The sequence below is a fragment of the Drosophila miranda genome, chromosome 4 (genome assembly GCF_003369915.1).
Source record: "Drosophila miranda strain MSH22 chromosome 4, D.miranda_PacBio2.1, whole genome shotgun sequence".
NCBI classification, from domain to species: domain Eukaryota; kingdom Metazoa; phylum Arthropoda; class Insecta; order Diptera; family Drosophilidae; genus Drosophila; species Drosophila miranda.
The window spans coordinates 24,689,682-24,712,447 of record NC_046677.1 but is presented as its reverse complement, the minus strand read 5'-3'; the positions used below and the strand labels follow the sequence as shown (position 1 = coordinate 24,712,447).

General features: G+C 42.2%; 3 protein-coding genes across 6 annotated transcripts in view; 2 read left to right on the top strand and 1 right to left on the bottom strand.

Annotated features, from left to right (window-relative positions):
- Positions 1-40: 40 nt before the first annotated feature.
- LOC108161778 (epsilon-sarcoglycan) lies at positions 41-2,166 on the bottom strand. Of its 4 annotated transcripts, none has more exons than XM_033394071.1 (5): positions 1,328-2,164; positions 862-1,278; positions 687-791; positions 469-600; positions 41-414 (listed from the first exon to the last, which is right to left on the bottom strand). In XM_033394071.1, the coding sequence occupies exons 1-5, from the start codon at positions 1,891-1,893 to the stop codon at positions 300-302; spliced, it is 1,335 nt and encodes a 444-aa protein (XP_033249962.1). In that variant the 5' UTR covers positions 1,894-2,164; the 3' UTR covers positions 41-299. The 4 variants fall into 4 exon arrangements, with proteins under 4 accessions (XP_033249962.1, XP_033249963.1, XP_017151608.1 ...); XM_017296119.2 differs by having other exon boundaries at positions 300-414; positions 862-1,266; positions 1,328-1,893; XM_033394072.1 differs by lacking the exon at positions 687-791 and having other exon boundaries at positions 1,328-2,166.
- A 274-nt stretch (positions 2,167-2,440) lies between these two features.
- LOC108161782 (dolichyl-phosphate beta-glucosyltransferase) lies at positions 2,441-3,911 on the top strand. Its single transcript, XM_017296124.2, has 4 exons — positions 2,441-2,658; positions 2,723-2,897; positions 2,989-3,385; positions 3,447-3,911. The coding sequence occupies exons 1-4, from the start codon at positions 2,593-2,595 to the stop codon at positions 3,787-3,789; spliced, it is 981 nt and encodes a 326-aa protein (XP_017151613.1). The 5' UTR covers positions 2,441-2,592; the 3' UTR covers positions 3,790-3,911.
- A 598-nt stretch (positions 3,912-4,509) lies between these two features.
- The window catches only part of LOC108161776 (tyrosine-protein kinase Btk29A), a 55,662-nt gene continuing 37,405 nt past the window's right edge, over positions 4,510-22,766 (top strand). The window contains exons 1-2 of the mRNA XM_017296115.2: positions 4,510-4,979; positions 6,540-6,837. Coding sequence (XP_017151604.1) covers positions 6,580-6,837 — 258 coding nt within the window. The 5' untranslated portion in view covers positions 4,510-4,979; positions 6,540-6,579. The remainder of the gene's footprint in view (positions 4,980-6,539; positions 6,838-22,766) is intronic.

The following is a 22,766-nucleotide window of genomic DNA, read 5'->3' as shown; positions in this document are numbered from 1 at the left end:
ATACTGCTTAACCAGCAATCGATAACAGGTAGGACCGCGCTTTTTAAAAATCAATTATTTATTTATTGCCACTATTCAAAACTGCAAAACTATTTTCGGTTATATGTGTATATGCTATGCTACTACAAATGTATATAAATTGATTAATACGATATGGTTGATTTGTGTGTTTCCGGTAGGTATATGTACGTTAAGCGATTGATTAACCTGCAATATTGCTTTTGTTGTATTGTGGATCAGTATCTTGTAATAAAGCGCTTTTCTTTTTGTTAACAATAGAGCACTCTCGGCGACATTTGTCATATGTCCACGCCATTGCGCCCCAAAGTGCCGCCAGTGTAAGGCGGCGGCTTAGGACGAGGATAAATGCTAGAGGCGGCGCCACAGTCTAGCTGATAAAAGCTGTTGCTGGGACTGTAATAAATACAATTATGAATAAGAGAGTTATACAAATAATTGTTGGTGTACCTCTGAGAACGTATGCTGGTATTGTCCAAAAGAAAATTGGGGTCTTTAAGGCTTTTCAAGGTAGTTAAAGGCTGATCCGCACACTTGACCATCTGCACCGTGGAGGATATGGGAGATTCAAAGAAAACCGAGCTGAAAGTAAGTCAAAAGAGTGGTTAAATTATTGGCTTAAAATGGTCCTAGATATTAAAAAGAAAACACATAAATTCGAATATCACCTTTCGGATTCATGATCCGTCTCAGAATCGCTTGGCGCTTGCGCACAAGACTCTTCGCAGATGTGAAAAATGTTTGCAAAGAAAAACTCAGAGTGCGGATCGGAACTAAAGACCAAAAAGGGAAACAAAAATAATAAAAATCACATCAATTTTTGGCTCATCCGTTCAGACTCACAATTTTTGGTGCTGAAAGCATAGAACCGCCGAGAGCATGCCTATTAGGATGGCAAATATCATGCCTGGTATGGCAAAGGCAAAGGCAAACTCATCGATGTAGTTTCGACGGGGCACATCCTCACGCGTGATGCCCATCCAGCGATCGTTGTGCAACTGCTCGTCACCACTTGGCTGCTGCTCGTTCTGCTGCTTGCCGCTGTGGTAGAGTATCTCCGTGGGCGACTCCAAGCCGACCATCTTAAAGGCGCACCAATCCAGCTTGAAGCCCACGTTCTCAAAGATCTTCTGCACCGAAGTGCGCTTGTATGTGCACGACGGCAGCTTATACAGCGGACGCACTTCCTCTTGGAGCTCCTTCAGGCGCGGCGAGAACTGAGCCACGCTGCCCACATGGACAATGACTCTGGAAAGAAGGCTTTCGATATTATTTCTTGGATAGATACATATATTTTTCAGCGGCTCACCCCTCACGCTGCTGTGGACGCAGCGGCAGGCGCCCGCCCATGTTGACGGCCGATTCCATGAACACAACACTGAGATCCTCCTTGCTGCTAGGCCACAGATCCTTGCGGAAGATGTTACGCAAGTTTTCCACTCGCCCCGGGTCCATGAGATGCACCCAATTGAGATTATCGATCTTCATTTGCACGACATTCGGTGTGGGAAACTTCTGGCACACAGACATGGCCAAGTCCGTGATGCGTGTCTCAAAATTCTGACGATTCAAGGCAATCACCTCGATGCTGAGTGCCTTGCCCGCCTCCGTTTCCGGCGGAGTGCCGTAGAGAAAACCCGCATGATACTCGTGGCTGTACTCGTACCTCATCCAGGTGGGCAGATCCGGATAGTTACGCATTGTGGGGCGATAGCTGAACTGTTCGCTGATTACCTGGTGCGTCCAATTGAACAAATGCGGTTCAATTTTGTACGTAAAAAGTTCACCCACATTTGCCTGCAAATTGCCGCCGGCTGCTCCATTGCAGAGGCAAAGGCAGGCCAATGCAGCAACGATTAGGAGTAATAACTGCATTTTAGGGGGTGTCACCGATTCACATTGACATTTTAATTGACCATAAACAAAATTGGTGGCCTCTAGTTGCGATGAAAAATTCCCATGGTGTGTATCTGGCCGGGAGAGGCAGAGGCACCTCACCTTCTCTCGTGCTCTTCAAAAGAGAGCGCAGGCGCATTTTGTGTGTTGCGTGGGTGGAAACTAAAAGACCTGTTGAGTGGGTGCCTCTCTTAGGAACCATATCATATAACTTTGTATATTATTATTTAAATGATTAATGTTGTGAAAGATTTGAACTCCAAAAACGGTTTACAGTCTGCCAGCGAATTTCCATGGCACTTCAGTATTTTTCTGGTATATATTGTTAAGGTTCAGCCCCACTTATAGATGTGCAGTGTTCGCGATAGGTGTGAATTGCATTGCATATGAAGCATACAATAGCAAATCAAATAGATATGAATTTAAAAAATAACCTGTTGCTTGGTAGTTAATTTTTTAACAGTAAAAAGAAACCTTCTAATAGTAAACATAATCAACATAAACCAACATTTTGAACGATAGTTTTTATCAGTCATTGGCTCATCTCTAAGCTGTTTTATCAGCTGCAAAATTCGGCAACAAAATTCCAAGAAAAAATACGTGGCTTGCGCGTTTTTTATCTCGCACAAACTGGAGAAGTAATGTTGTCTGCTAACAGGTAGCCCCAATCAAACCACAATGTGTCCCTGTCTGCTCCAGTTATTATTTTATCTGCTTGCGACAGCAGTCGCGACGGGCTTTGTGGTATGCCACCGAACACACACACACACCCAGGTGGAAAGTCTTGATATTTCTTTGATTTGTACAGATTGTGGCTGTGGTGCTGTATAAAACAAAACCCTATCCGAATATAGTGAGACACTCGGATGAGAAGTGCTTTTTGGATCCACAGAGCATACAAACGGTGGCCTTTCCCAGCATTGAGGATGCCCCAACATTGGAGCTGAGCGTGATTGTGCCGGCCTACAATGAGGAGAAGCGTTGTATGTTGTTTATTGCCTTTCATGATGAATGACCGCGTATGGGAGCTCCTCAGCATGAGTAATCATCACATGATTTATCGTACATTTGTAGTGCCTTCCATGTTGGATGAGTGCCTGGCCTTCCTCGAGGAGAAATCAAAAGGTAAATCCAGTTTCAATTACGAGGTGATTGTCGTCAGTGATGGTAGTGCCGATGCCACTGTTTCTGTGGCCCTGCGCTATGCCAAGAAGCACGGAGCCGACAAAGTTCGTGTCATGGAGCTCGTGGAGAATCGTGGCAAGGGTGGAGCCGTCCGTATGGGCGTTCTAAGTGCCCGAGGGCGGCAGTTGCTCTTTGCCGATGCGGATGGTGCTACCAAATTCGCAGACTACGACAAGCTGGAGGAATCTTTGTCCAGCCTGGCGTCAGATTGGCGACACGATGGCATAGCCATTGGTTCTAGGGCTCATCTAGAGGATGATGCTATTGCCAGTCGCAGTTTTTTCCGGTAAGCAGGAAAACAATTTGAAAATGAATCTTATTCTTAATGAAAAATCCTCTGCTTCCAGCACCATCCTGATGCATGGTTTCCACACACTCGTCTGGCTCTTTGCCGTGCGCTCTGTACGCGACACCCAGTGCGGCTTTAAGCTATTTACACGATCCACGGCCCGAAAACTATTCACCAGCCTCCATGTCCAACGCTGGGCCTTCGATGTGGAGCTGCTGTATCTCGCCGAGCGCCTGAAACTGCCCATGTCCGAGGTGGCTGTGCGCTGGACAGAGATTGATGGTTCGAAACTGACGCCATTCTGGTCGTGGCTGCAGATGGGTAGCGATCTGGGTATGATATGGCTGCGGTATACGGTGGGCGCCTGGCGCATTGCTGCCATCGAGAAGAAGGAAAACTGAAATCCATTCTCCCACACGCATTTTGAATCGAAATTTCTGCTATTTCCTGCTTAATGAAAGCTCGTATATCTATTTTTGTAGGCCTCGTAAAAAAGGTATAATAAATATGTAAGCACACAGTATTTTTGTGAAAATAAGAAATCTTCAACCTCAGTTGAGTTGGCGCCTTCATTTCAAGATCTGTTATCGTTGTGCAGTATTTTAGTAAGTTTCGGTATTTTTAGTAAACTATTTATATCGTATATCGATCGCTTGCTGCAAAAATCAACAGAATCTACATGCGTAGTTACCGTGTAGTTGCCATGTAAAAATTATTTTTTCTTACCTTTTTTTTAATCCCAATTTTATAAAGAATCCACTAAAAGGGAGTAGTTCAAGCTAGCCAGTCTTGAAGCGAAATTGATTTATTAATCGGATAAAACTATGTGTTCACAGCTGAGGGTCCTAGTTAGCTAGTAACATTAGACAGAATATCAAAATCGAGGAATATGATTTCCGATCGATTAGCCCTTTGTTGACCAGCGGCTATTTAAATAAGCCACCGAAACGGATGAAGAAGACTTTTAGCACAGTTCAGGTAAAAGATATTGTGGTCCTTTTGTGAATGAAAAGATGAAGGATAGGATGGATATACCAAAAGAATTATTATTTTCCGTGGCTTAACTCAAGTTGTAGTTTTGTTTAAAAAAAGGGCGCTTAAGTGGGCTAAGTTCGTGTTTTCGGTCACACTGCGTCTGAAGGTTGCGTCGGCGCCGTTTCCTTCGGGTTTGATAGCGATTTTTGCTTTAAATTCCAAACAAGAGATTGCTGGAAATGTTTATAAAAGATTAAGCTAATCCGTGACTGCAACGCTATCAAGCAACATATATAGGATATTCTCCGCTGCGTCGCCGCCTGTTGCTCATTGCATGTGTCTGTGTGTGTGTGTGTGTGATGGATGTGTGCGTGTCACAGCTGTGCCTTCGATATTGTTTATAATTTTTTTGCCTCCATATCCCACAGGCGGTAAGTATGCAAATGCATGCTGAACAATCCGGTCGGTTGCCGTTTCCACTAGTCGTCGTCGTCTCGCGCGTTTTGTTCGCCGCGTAAACGAAAGTGATTTTTGCCGGCTGTTCCGGGGGCCGCCGCCACCGTCGCGCGTTTCGATCGGGTCATTGCTTCAAATTGCTCAATCAACGGCACTTGTGGTAAGTTGTTGGCACAGTTATCACAAGTTCCCTCTCCTACATTCTCTCTCTCTCTCTCTCTCTCTCTCTCTCTTTTCTGTAATATCAAATTTCGTCTTTTGTTCTTTGTTTTATCAGCACAAATTGTTTTTATAGTCGCAAGAGCTGCGCTTTAAAATTTCCGAATCCATTTGCTTTCTCTGTTCTTTGCCGATAAGCCCTCTCTAACAAGATATTTTTCTGATCGGATTGGGTTTCCGTTTCAAAGTGGAATTCATTTGCCAGCTGCACATTTGCCAATTTCATATTTTAGAATAATAAACAGTATGAAAATCAATCGCAAAAAGAAGCGAAAACCCACGGCCCTGCCACCATTTGCGTGGCGAAATTCAAAGTCACAAAAAACAAGAACGAGTTGCCAGGCCACGCCCGCTATAGAGCTTCAGCTCTTGTCTCCTGTCTCCTGTCCCTGTCTCGCTCCCCCTCCCGGAAGATTTATGTACATTTTGCGCCTTCTGCCATCCTTTTTTTTTATTACTTATGCCAATGCGCGTCGCGCTCAAGACCGCGCTCTCTTTGCAGCGACGGCTCTGCCTGATTAAAGTGCTTGAGGATGAGTGTGTGTGTGTTCAGGGGCAGGGGTGTGGGATAGGAGTAGGTGGCTGAGAGCAGATCTACAACAACAGTGCGGGCGTCCTCTTTGTGATTGTTGTTGTTGCTAGCGCATTTTTCGCTTTTGTCTTGTTGCCTTTCGCTGGATGCAGATGCAGACGTGTCTGTTCTTGTTCTGTTTTGTTGTGTGCGCAGTAGCGGATTCTATTTTATGAGGGGGTGATTGGAGATATTCTTTTTGGAGGCAGTGGCAGTGCGCTCCTGTTCTTGTTATCTTTTGCGAACAGTAGAAGAGGGAACCTCCCTAAAACCCTCTTATTGGTGCATTCCGCTCCTGTTGTGCAGTAGCGTAAGGGCTTTGCTTTCGATCAGTGATCTTCCCTGGAGGCCACTCCGCTCCTGGTGCTTGCTGGCGTTTTTGTTGAAGTGTGATAATTCCAGAGAGTGCGCGCATTGCTGTTGTTACCTCTCTCTGTTTGTCCGCTTACACGCTTCGTTTCTCCACAAGGAAGGAAGAGAGGATCAGGGTAATCCTTTAATCTGTTTTGTACAACTGGTTCGGTTCAAGGTCATCCGCTGCGATGAACATTGTCGTCCGCTCGGGGGCTAATTAATTGTCCATTTAATCGTTCGATTTACTGCCTGACTTGTAGACGAAGACTTGTCTCTCTTCCATAGCGATTTCCTCTGTAGTGTTTCTGAAAGGCCTCTTCCATTCTGATTGATGTCAGAACGCCGGAACGCCCACGGCAATTAGTCAGCGGCGGAGGTAACTCCCAATGTTCCACGGTCAATGGCACCACCACTTGGGGCACCACCACCACACATAACATTCGCACGCCCACGCCCCCTTTGAACAGATTTATGGCCTTGTCCCCTAGTGTTGTAACAATTTTTTTCTGGTGTCTGCTTCTAAAATTTAACAAAAATAAAACATTTTCATTAACATGATATTTTGTTCTTTTCCAGACCCTCATCGGCATCATCATCATCATCATCATCTCTCGTTATGATGATGAGCACTAAGATGCAGAGGAATGCCCATAACCATGGCAGCATCAAATCTTCAGCCTCCCTCCGCTCCAGCAGCAAATCCTTTCAGGCCAAAATGGACAAAATGTCGGAGCGGCTGTACGATGTTGTCAAGAGCGGTTCCATGGTGAAGCGGGCCCAAAACAAGAAGCGTTTCACGCCGGTCAACTATAAACATCGTTGGTTTGAGCTTACCAAGCGGACACTCTGCTATTTCGATGTGGAGAATGTGGAGGTGAGTGCTCTGACGGAGATTAATTTTCAAATCGATTTAAAATCGATCACATTGATAATTCATCGATAAACTACAATCGTTAATCGATGTTCTACATCCCAAATCTATGTAAACTATAACCTGTAAACGATTATCGCAAAATAATCATTATCATAAACCTTCTTCCGATCACAAACCCCCCCTAAAAGATGAGCCGCACTCCACTCCCGTTCGTCTCCCATATTTCCTTTCGGGAAAAGTTATATCCGTTAGCCAGTTGTCAGGCTCTCGACAATGGCATGTCTTTGAAGGAGGCAGGCGGCAGGAGGCACAACAGAACAAAACAGAACAGAAATTAAAGGAGAGCCGTGTCCGTGTGGGCTTCATTATTCATGTTCAAGTGTGCGTCTCATCTCGTCGTCATGGTTTCGTCATTTATTGCGTCGTTATTACGGCACCTACGCCGGCTGCCATCCAATCTGCGTACCAACTGGAGGGATGTGGGAGAAATGGTGGGGAGGGTGAAAGGTTACTCTACCACACACAGCCGGCTGCTTTCGTTTCAAAACAAATGTCGGTATTTTGGTTGGAACGCCCATACTCTAGTCTCCAAGCTTCCCACACATCCTCCCTTCCAGTCTCCACTGGAAGCCAAAGCAACCTTTGTGGTTGGTATACACACTCACACACACACAAAAGCAGCTGTTTGCCAGCCAAGAAAGCCGGCGAAAACTCACCCCCAGAAAGAGTCCTGTGTCCTATCCCGTTTTGCCATTCCAATTGGAATATCCTGGATGAACCCGAACGCTAACGGGGCTCTCGGTCGGGCGGAACGACAGGACGAATGGTTCATCGGCCCGGTGCCGGGAGTTTCTAGCGGTTCTTGGTCGCGTCCGGACGTGCGTTACATTTTTCTCGTGAGCTCTCGCATTTGTTTCTCTATTTTCTCGATCTCTCCTCACATATAATTGCTGGAAACATATTCCTTACGAAGGAACCCTTATCTGTGTATCCTTCGAGACTTATTTGGTGTTGTTGTTTTATGGCAAAACGAAAAGCTTTGCCGGCTGCACTACCCTTGAAAATTTGATTGGTTTTCATCTATCCCCCAGCTCTCGGGCGGCAAAAACCCAAATCCACCCTTATTTCGATTCGTATCTTTTGAAAAAGAAAATATTTTGCCGCATTTTCCATTGAAATGTAGAAAACAGAATCTATAAAGTGAATTGAATCTATAAATATTAACCGAAAGGAACATTCGAGTCGCAATTTCAAATACTTTTCCGTATATAAAAATTCCCCAAAAAAACGGTGAAAAAAAAACTAAACGAGAAAACGAGAAGAGAAGAGAAACAACGCCCCACCCAAGGCACGAAAGTTTTTCAAGTGTATCCTTCTGCTGCTGTATTGGTGTATCTGTGTGCTTGCGTGTGTGTGTGTGTGTGCGTGCGTGAGTGTTTTTGTTGCCGCACCCCGAATATCCTGTGTGCCTGTGCCTAAATTAAAAGGATTATCCACTGGACGCCTCTGGCAGCAAAAATATCTACATAACATTGTAGCTCCTGGGGTAAGCATTCTATCTATGGCCTGGGTATGGTATGGGGCAAAGCCTTGGGTATTTCCTCTAGTTTTTTGTTTTGTTTTGTGTGTATAAAGTTTTTGCATTTTCCAATTGAATTAGATATAAGAGATGATGTTTTGTGCCGGTGACGACGCCTAAAATGATGCAACAGAATTGTTTAAAAATTGGTTTATTAAAGGGAAGTGTAAATATGTCTAAGGGTGCTGGAAGTCCAATAACTAGATGTATATGTATATTCCATGAATAATCTGTGGTCTTGCAAGATAATCATTGAAAGAACACCTCCTCCTTATGAGGGTTTTAGGGAAAGAGATCATATGGGGGTACCCAACGTTTTATTTTAAGGAACAAATTTATAAACAATGGTTGAGAATAGTTTATTGATAGGAAAATTAATGGAAAACTGTTATGTTCTGTTGCAAATCTTATTAATATGATCTTATATGTGAAAGGGAAGAAACGGTAGACAGCATACTAGGAGAACAGTCACAGCTTCTTCTGAATGAAATGATCGAAAAAGTAAAAAAAAGTTAACCGCCTCTATAGACCTAAAAGCTTCAATGGATAGTAAAATAAGAAAGCTAATACCTCAAAAACTCTTCTCGAATAATCTCTAAAGATGGGATAACCCTCGTGACAACTACCACTAGCAGTCGAAGCACCCGTAGCATACCCCACGACAACATGGAGTGTCAATCACTCTATTATTCTATAATTTTCCCATCCATTCATTTCATTTTTCTACCCCTCTCTACGGTTTTGTGGCTGCTGCTGCTGCTGCAGCTGTTCGTGGTTCGGAGGGGGGGAGGTGGGGTTCGATGAACTCATGTAGAAAATGTTCCATTAATTGATTGATTCGCGCGGCCACCCCCTTTTTGGAAAGTGTAGAGAGGATGTGTTGTGACTCCTCCAACACCAAAGCCAACACCAACACCAACTCCATCTCCAGCTGCTTGCGATGGCTCTTCTTTCTTCCTTGTAATTCCATGTCCAAGCGCTCCTGTCATGTTTATTGGGGTCATAGCCTGGACATAGAGAGCGGTACCTGATTAATGGGCCAGCCAGCTAGTCAGCCAGTCAGCGAGTGCAACTGAGTAGCCCCGACCGACCATCCACGTAGTCAACCTAGTCATTGCACTCCCGCCTGGACTTCATCATCATCGTCATCGTCATCGTCATAGGAGTTGGAGTTGGAGTCGTCGTTTTGCGGACATCGTCGTCGGTTGTGTCATTAACCTGTCATAAAAATCGCAGCTTGGACTCCAATCGTAGTCCCCAGTCCCACGAGTAGAGTGTAGAACACACCTCCTCCCCCTCCACCTCCTTTTTCTTCTGTGCCTTCTATGGCTCACCGCGGTGGTATGCTAATTGAACCTGGGAGGGGACTCTTTTTGTTTGCAAACACTTTGCAGGTTCTCTATGGTCTCTCCCTCTCTCGCTCGCTCTTCCCCCGTCCCTGCCCATTCGACCGGGTTCGTTCTGCTCTCTAATACATTTCGCGCAGATTAAGGCTGTAAATAACAATTTTCTTCGAAAGGAGGCGGGTACGCTGGAGGTAATGCGTGTTAAATAGAGAAATGAAGATGGATATACCTAAAAGTGGGACAGATACGAAGATGGGAGCACCCTTTTTTTTGGAGAGCAGTTCGGGTATCAGTCGTAGGAATGGGATTGTTTATGGGCTAAGATCTCATAAGAATGCGGATTGAGGACTGAAGATATGTTTCTATATCGAATACTGATGGGACTCTCCAGTGCCTATATTTATTGAATTCTACATTGAATTATACCCGGATATGTAAGGATGGTTTTGCTTTAAAGTAAATTAAGGTAGAGTTTCAAATGCCTGATCAGAATTTTCTGGGAACTTCAATATATGTCCATCCAAGTGGATAAAGAGGATAACTTTTCCCAAGGAAAATTTACAGTCCAGTACTTATAGAAGAGAGATCTCTGAGCTGCTCTAAACAATATTCCCACATGACCCATTCGTAATTTGATCAACGTAGCGTGTCACGTCGTTCGATACTCGAAAGATAATTACTTTTGGTACGTAAACCCGTGGATGGGCAATGTTTTATGCGTTTTTCCCCTCCGTCGTGTCATAAAATATACACTTACATAAATCGGCAAAAAGGGTACCAGTATATCTATTTCCAATGCCCAATGCCCATTGCCCTCTGGGCTAATGGAGGTGCCATCTGCATCTACATATAACCCATTCCTATGTTCGGTCGTAAAGTGCCTGCCTGCCTGCCCCACGGCATGTGTGTGGTGTGTGTGAGTGTCTCCTAATCCTGCCACCGGTAGCCACTTTTCTAAATGAAGGTGCAGAAACCCCATATTTTTTATGAGTTTTTGGGTGGTTTTTACGACGCTACCAAAAGTGTTTCGGTGTCTGCTGATCAATCTGCCATAATTGTTGAGAATTTTCAATTAGACATTCAAATTTATCACCAGAAATGGACTTGGACTCGGACTCTCTTCCCTTAAGAGGAAATAAGAGAAATTGTGTGTCTGTCTGTCTGTCTGGGGATTATTACTCATCGGCTTGCATTTTAAAATTCTTCACGAATTGACACCTTTAGGGCCTCCACCTCCTCCTCCTCCTCCTCCATCGAAATGGCTTAAAGCTGATTTCGTAGAATTACAAAAAGCCAACCCGCAGCAGCAGCTCCACCGATGTTCGATGTTCGAGTCTCGTTTTGTTTTTTTCTTCTGACAAATTAGCAGAGTCTTTGGGTTGTCTTTGGAGTCGAGTCTTTTTCGAGTGTTCAAGGTGGTCTGGTCCCGTTTCCCCAATCCCCAATCCCCAATCGGTTCGTGCTGGTTGTGTCTTTATGCCTTTTATAAATCTTCTGTCTTCTGTGCATTTTTTTTGGCGCCAAAGCCAAAATGTTTTTGATAAGCTTTAAGGGGTCCGTACGGTCCTTCATCTTCATCTCTCTCCAGATGTCACCTCTCTCCTGGCAGATCCACAAATGAGTGTATGGCATGTCGCTGTATGTCCTCAATTTCATTTCCATGCCCCCTCCGGCCTCTTTGGGGCAACCTGATGTCCTCAGTCGTCGGTCGTCAGTCGTCTGTCGTCTGCGGTTGCCCCCAGAGGAGGAAGTGTGTGTGTCCCGCGGTGGCAGTTGCAGTTGCAACCGCAAGGCGGCTGTAAGACTTAATAAAGCCTGATTACAGTTACTTGTTTGCCATGTGATACCCTTTAAAGCGGAGCGAGGTATATGGGAATGGAAGTGTAATAGGAAATATACGGTTGATTCGATTTCAATAGGAACTCTGAGATAAATAACTTTTTCTGGTTTCAATAGACAATGAACCAAAGGGAATCAGTAGGCAATGAACAGAACCAGTTGGAAATGAACCAAAATGATCCGTAGAAAGATTAGGAAAATAATAATTGGAAAAAGAGAAAATTTCAAAAAGAACCAGTAGAATGATAACAAGAGAATCTGAAGAAAGGGAGTGAAAAGAACCATAGACGGAGAACCAAAAGAACCAGTAGAAAATGGCACCAAACAAAAAACCCGTGGAAAAAAGCACACCATAAAGGGAGCCAATGGAATCAGTGGAAAAGGCAACATAGAAAAGAACCACTAAAAACGGAACCAAAAGAACTAGTAAAAAAAGGAGCTGAGAATGTCTTCGTTTCAGGATACATAACGATCATTAATTCATGCAGAAAAAGCTAATTATAAACATCCATCAATGGTACATGGAGTATTAAATCTTCCAGACTCCACCATCACCCACCCCCCCCCGTAGATCCGCCATCCCAAAACGTGACAGCTGTCTTATATGCTGACTAATTACCGCCACTTTTCGAGAGCATTTACATAGGAATATGCATAATAATCGCATGATTATATGCCCCCAAACACGAACCAAGACCGCACCACACCACATATCAATTGTGCAGAGACCAAGCCCTTTTTGTAAACACTTGTAAGCAATTATGAATCATAATCAAAAAGGTAACACTCGACCAGCTCCAAAGCTCCAAAGCGGATCGAAATGGAAATGGAAATCGAAGTATCATGCCAGTCACAAGAGTCACAGAAAAGTAAGTCACAAAAGCCCAAAAGAAGTAACAATAATGGAATTATATGGAAAACCTGTTGGTCTCTCCCTCTCTTCAGTACATGATTTGCCTATTAAGGTGGCCCACAAGAGGTGATGATGATGATTCACTCAATGAACGGGAAAGGAGAATGCCAATGGGAGTACTTTTTGCTGGTACTACCATTCACGAGCATATATCTTTCGTGACGGGCATGCCAAATGAAGGTGCATCTCCTCTAATGAGTTGTAAATCCCTAGGAATCGAAATGTGATATATAACCAGGAGCAGGAGCAGAAGCAGAAGACGTCTCCCTTCTCTATCCTTTTGTTTGTGGCATCTCAGACGATTGCTTTGTTCTGGAGACCCTCCTCTGTCTTTCGGCACTCTGTGTTCAGGCTGGCTAAGCTTTTCATGCTTCATTATGCTCTGCTCCTCCCTGGAAATGAATGAATTCTGAGTCGTCTCCGTCTCCGGCTTCTTCTTTTGTTTCTTGTCGCCCACGGACTCTGGGACATTGAGTTATTACGCAGACAGGTCGTACCACCGTGCCGTTGCTATTAAAAACCCTAGTTGGAAAACTCAACGCGCCCATTCCCCCTCCGGACTGATTCCCATAGCAAGTGAGGGCTGGTGAGGGCCTAAGCCTAAACACCTTTTACGCCTCATTATCAGTCGGTTATGGGGCTTGGGGGATGCTATCGCATAGGGGCTCCCAATAAACAAACGTTTAATTGGAATTATGTTTAAAAATAAAACGCCTTTCTATTGAAAAAACACGAGAAACGAACTTTGAAGCTCTTTTTTTATTGGCATTATCGCCTCAGCTATTTCCGCTGTTAATTCGAGGTTCACGAGACACCACCACCGATCGAAAAAAATACCCAAAAACACACAGAAAAAAAAAACATAAACCGATTCCCAATAATTAGAAATCAAAGCCGGTTTCATCTTAAGACGTGTGCATGTGTATAAATACAGTGAGTATCAAAAATATATGGCTATCAGGCCATTTGGTATATTTTAGTATTATCGGTATCGGTTTTTTTGTATGTTTCAGTATTTTAAAGTATTTATTGATATATTTTGGTATATTCATATTTCTTGTCTATTTCTTAGTATTTGTTGGTATATTTCAGTATGTTTTATATATTTTATAAAATTTGTATCTGCTTTTATCTAAAAGATATGCTTTACCTATGGATTCAAAGACTTTGAGTGGGAATCCTGAATGCGTATCCTAGGTAATAGGGGAGGAATACCCCCACAATCAATCGACCTTGATCATGAGATCATGGAGTGCTCTCTTTGGGACATAGGATATGCCCTTTAAAGGGGACATAGACTGTTTTCGAATGGCATTGATTCGCTGTACAAATTTCCCATAACAAAAAGGACACAAAGCAGAGAAAAGGAGAGATTCGGTATTTTTAACAATGAAATACCAAAAATATTCCACAAAATTCGATGAAAATATAATTTAAACGTATTCTATTCGTTTGTCTGTTAAATTTTCATAATAGAAATGAAGCTCTTCCAGCAATGAAACGTACTGTATTTTCATATACGATTATGATTCCGAAACTTGTCTACTTTCGTATTCAATAGTGTTATCATGAGAGATGGCTTGAATGGTCAGATACTGTCTTCGACTGGCGGGGCGGCTGGCGACCGCAAATGTTGCCTCGCGCGTCCAAGATCGTTGAGAGCTCGTTGTGTCGCGCCCCCGCCCCCCAATCCTCTCTGTGGTTTGATGATTGATCTTATCGCAAGACGCGCCGCTCCGTGAGTCATCATAAAACACACATCTTTTTCTTCTTCCTCAGCAGCAGAAGCAGCAGCAGCAGCAGCAACCGGCCATAAGTTGTTAGCTGTTTTGTACTTTATGGCCAAGAGGAGGAATAGAGACAGAGAGAGGGAGAGGGAGAGTGGCAGGGGAGCAGGGAGCAGGGAGCGGTGCGGTTGGGTTCATAACTCAATGTGGGATATGTCTTCGCGGTTCTGTTTAAGCCGCGTGCGAGATTTACTTTCCTCATTTCATTGCCCACACAAAGGCCGTTTACCATGGGATGAAATCAGTTTTGAATGGCCTGAAAATACATCTTTCCGGGATGGGAAAATAGTTTACGAATATTCGAAAGTCATTTAAGAAGAGCGGCGCAAAGTTCTCATAAATTAATGTTGGGATAGGTTTTAATACAAAACAGACCTATGAAAATGTACACATAATTGAGATATTTTTAACACATATAGTATTCTAAGGAGTATAGGAACTAAATACGACGGAAATTTGATTTATTTTAGTTATTTTTTAGTTGAAACGTTTTTATCGTGGCACAAGTGCTTTATGTATACCCTGCTATCCGCACCAGATACATGATATTCCCATGATATCCTCTAAAAACTACTCTAAATCCATACTCTTCTATGCGAAATCCTCCCCGTTTCCCTGCCAGTAAATCTGTCTCTAATCTCTTTATGATTTGTATTATTTTTTCCAAGAACTTGTTTATCCACTGTTCTTCTTCTCCAACTCGTTGTTCCCGTTAAATGCGTAACTGTAAAATCATGCAGCAATTGTTCCGAAAGATCATGCGAAAAAAAAGACACCAGCGACACAAATAAAATGTGTCCGAAATGATAAATGACTTTCGCCCGGTCGCAACTTTTGACTTCGACTAATTTCCGTTTTCGGGATGCAATTTTCGCCAAATCAAAATTCCCCCGAATCTGTCATGTAAAAGAGATACTACCCGGCGGACACCAGATATAAATTGCAGCAACTTGTCCACACGGATCGTGCCCGGTGTGGCCATAGGCCTGGTCTGGCCAATGATTCAATCTGTTTGGCATCCACCCCGTTTCCGGCTTCCATTACAGTCCCACACTCTCTGCACTCTCTGCATCACTCCCTCCCTCTGGGGGATAGTGGTCTCCATCTCTCTCTGGTCATCACTTTTCTTTTGGCAGAGGAATTATAAAAGGGTATTCAAGAGGGTATATTGGGTGGGATGATATGATGGCAAAGAAGAGGAGACTTTGATTATATCTTTCACTTAGTCAATGAATCGGAATGGGTCGGAAAAATCGGTTGAAAAATAAGTCTGTGTGTGAAAAACTTGTTTTAGAATGAAAGTTAAAAGGGGAAAAAGGAAAGTTACACTTGTTTTTAGTAATATTTCAACGAGCAATGCCTAAACAGGCATGAATGGATATTCTAGGGTATTAATGCTTCGCTGCCCAAAGCTATTCCTTTTTACTGGCTTATGTTCGTAGTTTGGGGGCGTTACGGAGTCATCGCTCAGGAATTGGCGCAGACACTGCGCTTCTGTCATGGAGGAGGAGTAGGAGGAGGACCTCAGACATCAGAGAGTTTTGGGTCCCATGCTCCATACCCCATGCAGACAAATTGCCTGGCGGGCATTGCTTGTGTGCTCTACTGGATGACCGACCATCCGACCCGACCGCCCTCTTCCTGTCCTAATTATGTTGTTGCACCATGCACCATATTTTCATTTTCATGAATGAAACCTCCAGCCTCCAGGCTCTTTCCCACACTCTACAAAAAACTAAAAAGAGAGAATAAAAGATGAGAAGAATGTATGGAAAAATAATTATTAAAATATTTTAAAGCGAAATAAAAGAAAAACAGGAATTGGGATCGCCCCAGCAGGGACTTGAACCCTGGATGCTTTTGGGTTAAAAGTCCAATGCTCTACCGACTCAGCCACCCGAGAACTCGCGAGCGAAAGCGCTTAAGCGATACAAGAACACAAGAGCCGAGAGCATACCGACAGCAGAGAGCACAAGCAGAGCGAAGTTGCGAAAGCAAAGAGAGCGAAATTTGCCAGTGACAGTGTGGGAGAGAGGGAAAGACAGAGTGGTGCCGATGAGAGAGTTTTTTGTTTTTGTTTGCGGTAAATGCTTAGGTGTGTTTCCAATTTATTTGTGAAGCAAAGCAAAGCCCAACGTAGCCAAGAGAGAGAGAGAGGTGCCTGCCGTGCCGTTGCTGTGAGAGAGTGTTTACCGCAAATGTCTTGAATGTATTTTATTTGATAATTAACGAATGCTTTGCTTATACATATGCAAAATTTGTTGCAATTTTATGGTTTAATATTGTACACTTTAGCTGCATTTAGGAACTATGTTTATCTGTTCCCTTGTGTAATATTCCGAAACACACCTTAACCTGGCCATAGCTTTTGCGCACATGTTCTTTCGTCGTTCTTGTCTCGTGTTCTTTCAAAGACAAAAGACGGGAAAAATGTAAGAAAAATGTATCAATTATTTATAGAACACATGCCATTTAGTGTAATTATTTGTATACGATATTAGTGATTAATATTTGAACTATTCCTAACAATTATTTCATGCATTGATCTATTTTATTGATATACCAATTAGAGTTTCCATTCAATGGAGAACAGAACCAAGAACTAAACAGTGAACGACCTCCGCAACGTTTTTCCCTCGGCTGCCTGCAGGAAAATGCATTTATCAAAACATAAAAATAAACACAAATTGCTTCAGAAATAGACAAAAGGCGGAGCCGGAGTGCCGTGGACTGGAAGGGAAGAGTATTTGAACAGCTAACCAAGCAATATCCAGCGATCGAGTGTGTGTGCGTAGGGGTGCACCCTCCCCCTCTTTCTTTTCTTTTCCTTTCCTTTCCTTTCCACATCTGTCAAATGGTTCGAGGGGAGGGGAAAAACTCTTTTGCGCTCGCATGTAATTATTTGATATTAGAGATAGATCTTTCCATATGGGTGGGGGATAGGAATTTCGGGATGACCTTATGACTGACAATTTCCTCTGGCACATTTATCTCTTCTCCCTCTCTTTTCAATTATGTATTCCTCTTCGTTTCTCTTCGTTTTTCGACAAGTTTTCCATATGAATGTGTGTTTGCTTAATACGTTTTAAGCGCTTTTTAAGCGTTCAAGTCACGATTTTCATATTTATGGTACGAATGGAGAGAACGAAGAGAACGGAGGGGTACACTGGGACTCTACAGAGAGATATATTGTATGCTCACCTTTCTGATTGATCAGATGGTGTGCACCCGCCCGCCTGCCTGCCTGTGCTTTGTTCGAGTGTGTGTGTGTGTGTGTGTGGTGTCTCTCTACAAGCTCTTCTTGATCTTTATCTGACTTCGATTTTCCTTTTAAATTCACTTAAATAGGGTATCAGAGGGTATGTGAGATGTTTGACAACGCTTGAAAGTAGTCTTTAATCTTATAGAGGATATACATAGTACTCTCGTTCCAACGATTTCCCTTTACTTTTCTTTGGGGTTCTTTGGTTGAATATTTGTATAAGGTTTTAGATTCTTGAAATGATCAGCTTTGCTATGTTTTATGTGTATAACTCTTGTATTATTATATTTAATCCAATGAAAATTTTTATTCATCTGCTATCTATACTCCCGAATTGTTATATTTTATTCAGATACGATTATTGCTTTGTTTTGTTTTGTTAGTTAGAGAAATTAATCTTTATATTAATCAACCCCTAGACTCTTTATTAATTCTCTAAGGTTTCTTTCAAGGTAGTTAAAAAAAAAATTGTTTTTATCAAGTCCGTAGGCTCTTAGGCAAAACCCTGTGAAAAATATGATGGTAATTGGTATTATATATGAAAAAAAATACCAAAAAAGTCATGAAATGCTATTTTCTAGGCAATATAAAGTAAATTCTTAAACTTGCTTAATCTTTTTACGACTTTAAATAAAGAAATTCCCTATAAATGAACCCCAAACTAAAAAGAGTATCACAAAACGCATCTAAACTTTGGGTTTTCCTTGTCTTTTGTTTTCTTGTGTGGGTTGTTTTTGTCTTTTCTATAAATTTAATTATTGGGGTTTCTTCGAAGTAAACTTTGAACTTTTGTAGGTCTTTTTATCGTTAATTACATCGCCAACGCTCGGTTCCCAAAGATTTCCTTTTGTATCTCTCTCTCACTCCGTGGAGTATCTTTATCTCTTCCAGTCTATGCGATCCATCACATGTAGATGGATCGGATCTCTGGTTTGTGTATGTTTTTAGTTTTTTGTTTTTTTTTTTTTTTTTGTCTAGAGAATGAAATTCCAACGAAATCGCAGTTCATGGTTTGATGGCTTTTCTCAGGACATATAATGCAAATTTTCATGAAAACAGATGAAGACCTTCCTCCAGTGAGCGGGAGAGAGGAAGTCATTCTTGTACGCGTTGACAGGAAGAAGGCGGCGGTGGCAGATGGACATGCCACATGATTTAGCACAAAATTACAGAGCGAGGGAGAGACGTAGGGAAATTAATTACTAGAACAACAAAAACTTGTTGTAGGATCACCGAAGCATGTCCTTTTCCACGACAATAGAGGGGGCTCTGAGAAGTTTTCGTTTTCATTGGAAAAATGCATAAATTTGTGGCACTGAAAGATCCGTTGATCCCTCTTTTTCTCTCCCTTCTTCTGGGGAGTGGGTGTGGGTGGGTGTGGCAGTGGCTGTGGGTTGGGAAATTGAAAACCCATTACGAAATATTTGTTTTGTTTTCCGCTCTTTATAACAGTTATAATTTATATGAAACGATTTTTCAATCGCACTCCACATGCGGTCCTCCGATCAATCATTGGCGATTGTCAGAAGAGGGGTCTCCGTTTTGCCTCCCCCCTCTCTCTCTCTCTCTCTCTCTCTCTCTCTCTCTCTGTGTGATCAATCGAAACGGGAATGGGATGATTCGTTATGCAGCTCAAAATATGTGGCATTTGGAACGTGCATTTGGAACATGAAGAGGCAGCAAACAGTTGGGGAGTTTTTCTCCTTCTTCTTTCCATTAATCAACATTCAACAAAAAAAAGGTTCCACTTTGATGTTTTTCTGTCTTTTGGAGGGGGTGGGGAGTTGCACTTGAAGAGTGGGAGGATTGATTGTTTCTTCAATTGGAGAGCATTTTGATCGTTCTCTAATCGTCATTTTGTTCTAATTGTGGGAATGCCATGTACCATCATCTATATATTGAAGGGAGAGTGGGTAGAATTCTTTCTTTTGTAGATCTTTCTACAGTTTTTAGCATTTGACTATCTCGAAAGGTACATAGATCTTTGAATATGGATCGAAATCTTAATTGAAATGAGAACTTTGAACTCCATCAAAGTCAGTTTCCATTGCATCCAGATAATATTCGACTTTAAGGCTCTTGAATTGTTTATCTTTCTATCTCTATCTTTGAGTTTTCAGCCTGATGAGGACCTTGTGGCTCTGGCTATAAGTATTAATTTAAATTTGATTTAATACATAAATAAATCCAAAAATAAGAATATCTTATGGATACTTACATTCTGGAACTCCTCTTTACTTCTGAATCGTCTCTTTCTCTTTTTGTAAATTTAATCAATTATTTCTTTATAATTTGTTTCCATTTCCATTTTCCCGTTCCATTTTCCAATAATAGTTTTCAATTTCCACGCTCTCTCTAGAGCTCACTTTTGCCTTCATTCTCTCTCTTTCTTTCTCTCGCGGTGAACCCTACTCCACTTTGACCCTGTGCGAGGGTAATTTTCACGTTAATCGTTTCCCTCTTTGGCTCCTCGCTTTTCCTTCTACATTTTCCAAGAGTTCTCTTTGAGGTGCTGTTGCCCTTTTTCTTCTCTAATTTGGTGGCACTACCTGAGAAGTGCAGTGCATTTGTTTCTGCTTTGACAGCTCTCTCTCCCTCTCTCAATTATGCAAAGGTGATTGTCCCTTTACTCTCCTTATGAGGGTCTTTCGTCCTTGCTAACAATGGGCCTAAGAAAGGGCACCCCCGAACACACAGGTGCAACATCGTTTCATGTTTCAACCTGTTGTCGTTCGGTCTTTTTTCCATGACAATTTCCGAGCTCAAAAACGTACAATAGAAGACCAATTTTTTGACAGTCAAATTATGCAAAGGAAAACTTGTTTTTAGAGCAGGGGAAGACACTGAAGGAAAAAACTCTCGAAGAAGAAGAAGAGCCACTTTTCCCACTGCGGCTGTTGACAGCAGCAACATCCCATCCCATTCCATTCCATCCTGTTGGCTGTCGAAACGAATTAGCCTCAAGGAATCTTCTAACCATCTTTCAGCACTCGATTCGGGCTATGTTTCAGATCGGTTCGATGGGTTGTTCAGCTCTTAACTTCATTATCATTTTATGGTTTAAGCCCCTCAAGGCAGTTCCCCCACCCCGACCCAAAAAAACTGCATTTCGTTAATCAATTTGATTAATTAATGCCCGTTTCTTAATTGACTTTCACCTGGGCGTAGTCTCATTTTTCGCTTTCTGGCTTTCCATTTCACTTAACGAATATCAAGAGGATATAATTATGGGAGGTATTCCATGGAAGTAAGAGGATAACAGGCATGCCTGAAGATTGGGAAACCAAAGGAAGTATTTCCGACTATAAGTAGGACTATAATCATGAAGATCGCTTAAAGGTTAATTATTTTCAAACATTTTTTAACAAAAACATCCAAAGGAATTCGAATCGGACATAAGACTGCCGTGGGGATCCAAATCCTATCAATATAGTATCCAAATTTGCATTAGAAGTATTGAAAGTTGTTTCCATGGGAATGTCCCGCGTTTAAGCGTGACTGGCAATTTGCCATTCAATTGAATGAGAAAACAGTCGAAACATTTTTGTCGACGCACATTTTCCATAACAAAAATCGCTTGAAGTTCTATAATATTGGATCTTTATTAAAGAAACCTAAGCATTTTATAAGAAAATACAAATAAATAAATAAAATAAATATTTCCCTTCGTTTTTCTACCTCTTTTTCTAAGATTAAAGCACATTCATGTCGTGTGTAGGATTGGGATATCATTTTTAAAGAATTTGTATATTCGTAGTAGATTATTATCTCTATGATTAATGGATTTGGATTGCGCCAGAATATGCTTTCGGCAGTTCTGCTCAAAGACTTGGGACTCCGAGTGCTATGGATACCAGGATGCCAGGATTCCTCCTGAAATTTTGTTGTGTATTTTAAAGGGTATTCCAAGTCTCAGACTCTCCCATTCATAGTTTTCTTTTCTTTCTATCCTTTTTTCTGGTTTTAGTTGATGGAAAATTTCCATTCCAGTTTGCTGGCAGTGCGATCTTTGCTTTTTAATTGCCTGGCAATTTTTAGCTCCATTTTTTCCAATGTAAATCAGAAGCAGCTGCAGCTTCATTTCGCTTATTGATGCCACATGTCGCACTGTTATGGCATTGCCCTGCCCCAGCCCCAGCCCCTGCCCCAGCCCCAGCCCTGCCCTGCCCTGCCCCAAACATATGTTCAGCATTCGCATTCGCATACGCGCAACCTTTGAGCTTCACGAGCGACAGAGTTCATTGACCCAGAGCCACAGCCAAAGGCCCCAGAAGGCAGAAGTTTTGTGCAATTTTTCGTAGTTCTGGATGCTCCCTCCCTCCCCCTCCACCACTTCCCCATTTCCCCAGTTGGAAACGGAGTTCCGTTTAGTTATGTTTTGTGTTCTTTGGACTCAGAATTACCAGCTACTACTGCTATTCACGAGAAAGTGGCACGACATCTATCTCCACCTCCCGCCTCCATTGCTCTGTGGCATGTTCAGGAAGCATCGTCTGGAGAACTGGGTTGCTGCCACTGCCTCCCGATGACAGACGCCGGATGCCATCTCGCTGTTGGACTATTTTTCTATACCTCCCGCTGCTCCCTCTGCTCCCTCTCCCCCCTCGCCCGCTGCTGCTGCTGTGACTACTCCTCTTTTATTATTTTCCGTTCTATTTCCACTTTTGCTACTGACTGATGCCTGCCTTCCTCCCACTTTCTCCTACTTAATTTTAGATGATGTTTTTCAATTTAGTAGCTGCTTTTTGCTGGGACAACGAGGCATTGGCTAATAGTAATACTAGGAATTAGTTAGGGGCATGCCAGAGGAGGTGCTATTATCGGTGTAATTTCAGTTCATCTTGTAGAACTGCTATTTGTGCAGACTTTCGTGGAAATATTCCAGATGTGGCATTCAACGTGGCATGAAAATGTTTCGCTTGTTTGCGTGTCGTTGAAAATAAAACAAAAGAACGAAAATATATTTAGAACTTTTTCAAGATGCAAAAGAGAAAGAAATTTAAATTTAAAAATAAAAAGTGTAAATTTAATTTATTTAATTATAATACGAAATTCTATTAAAATATACATTTTAAAATAATAAAGAATTTTACTCAGAATGATATGAAAATTTATTTAAAAAATAAATCAAAAAATGAATTAAACATTTAATTAAAAATAAAAAATAATAATTTTTTTAAATGAATGAAAATTAAATTTAGAC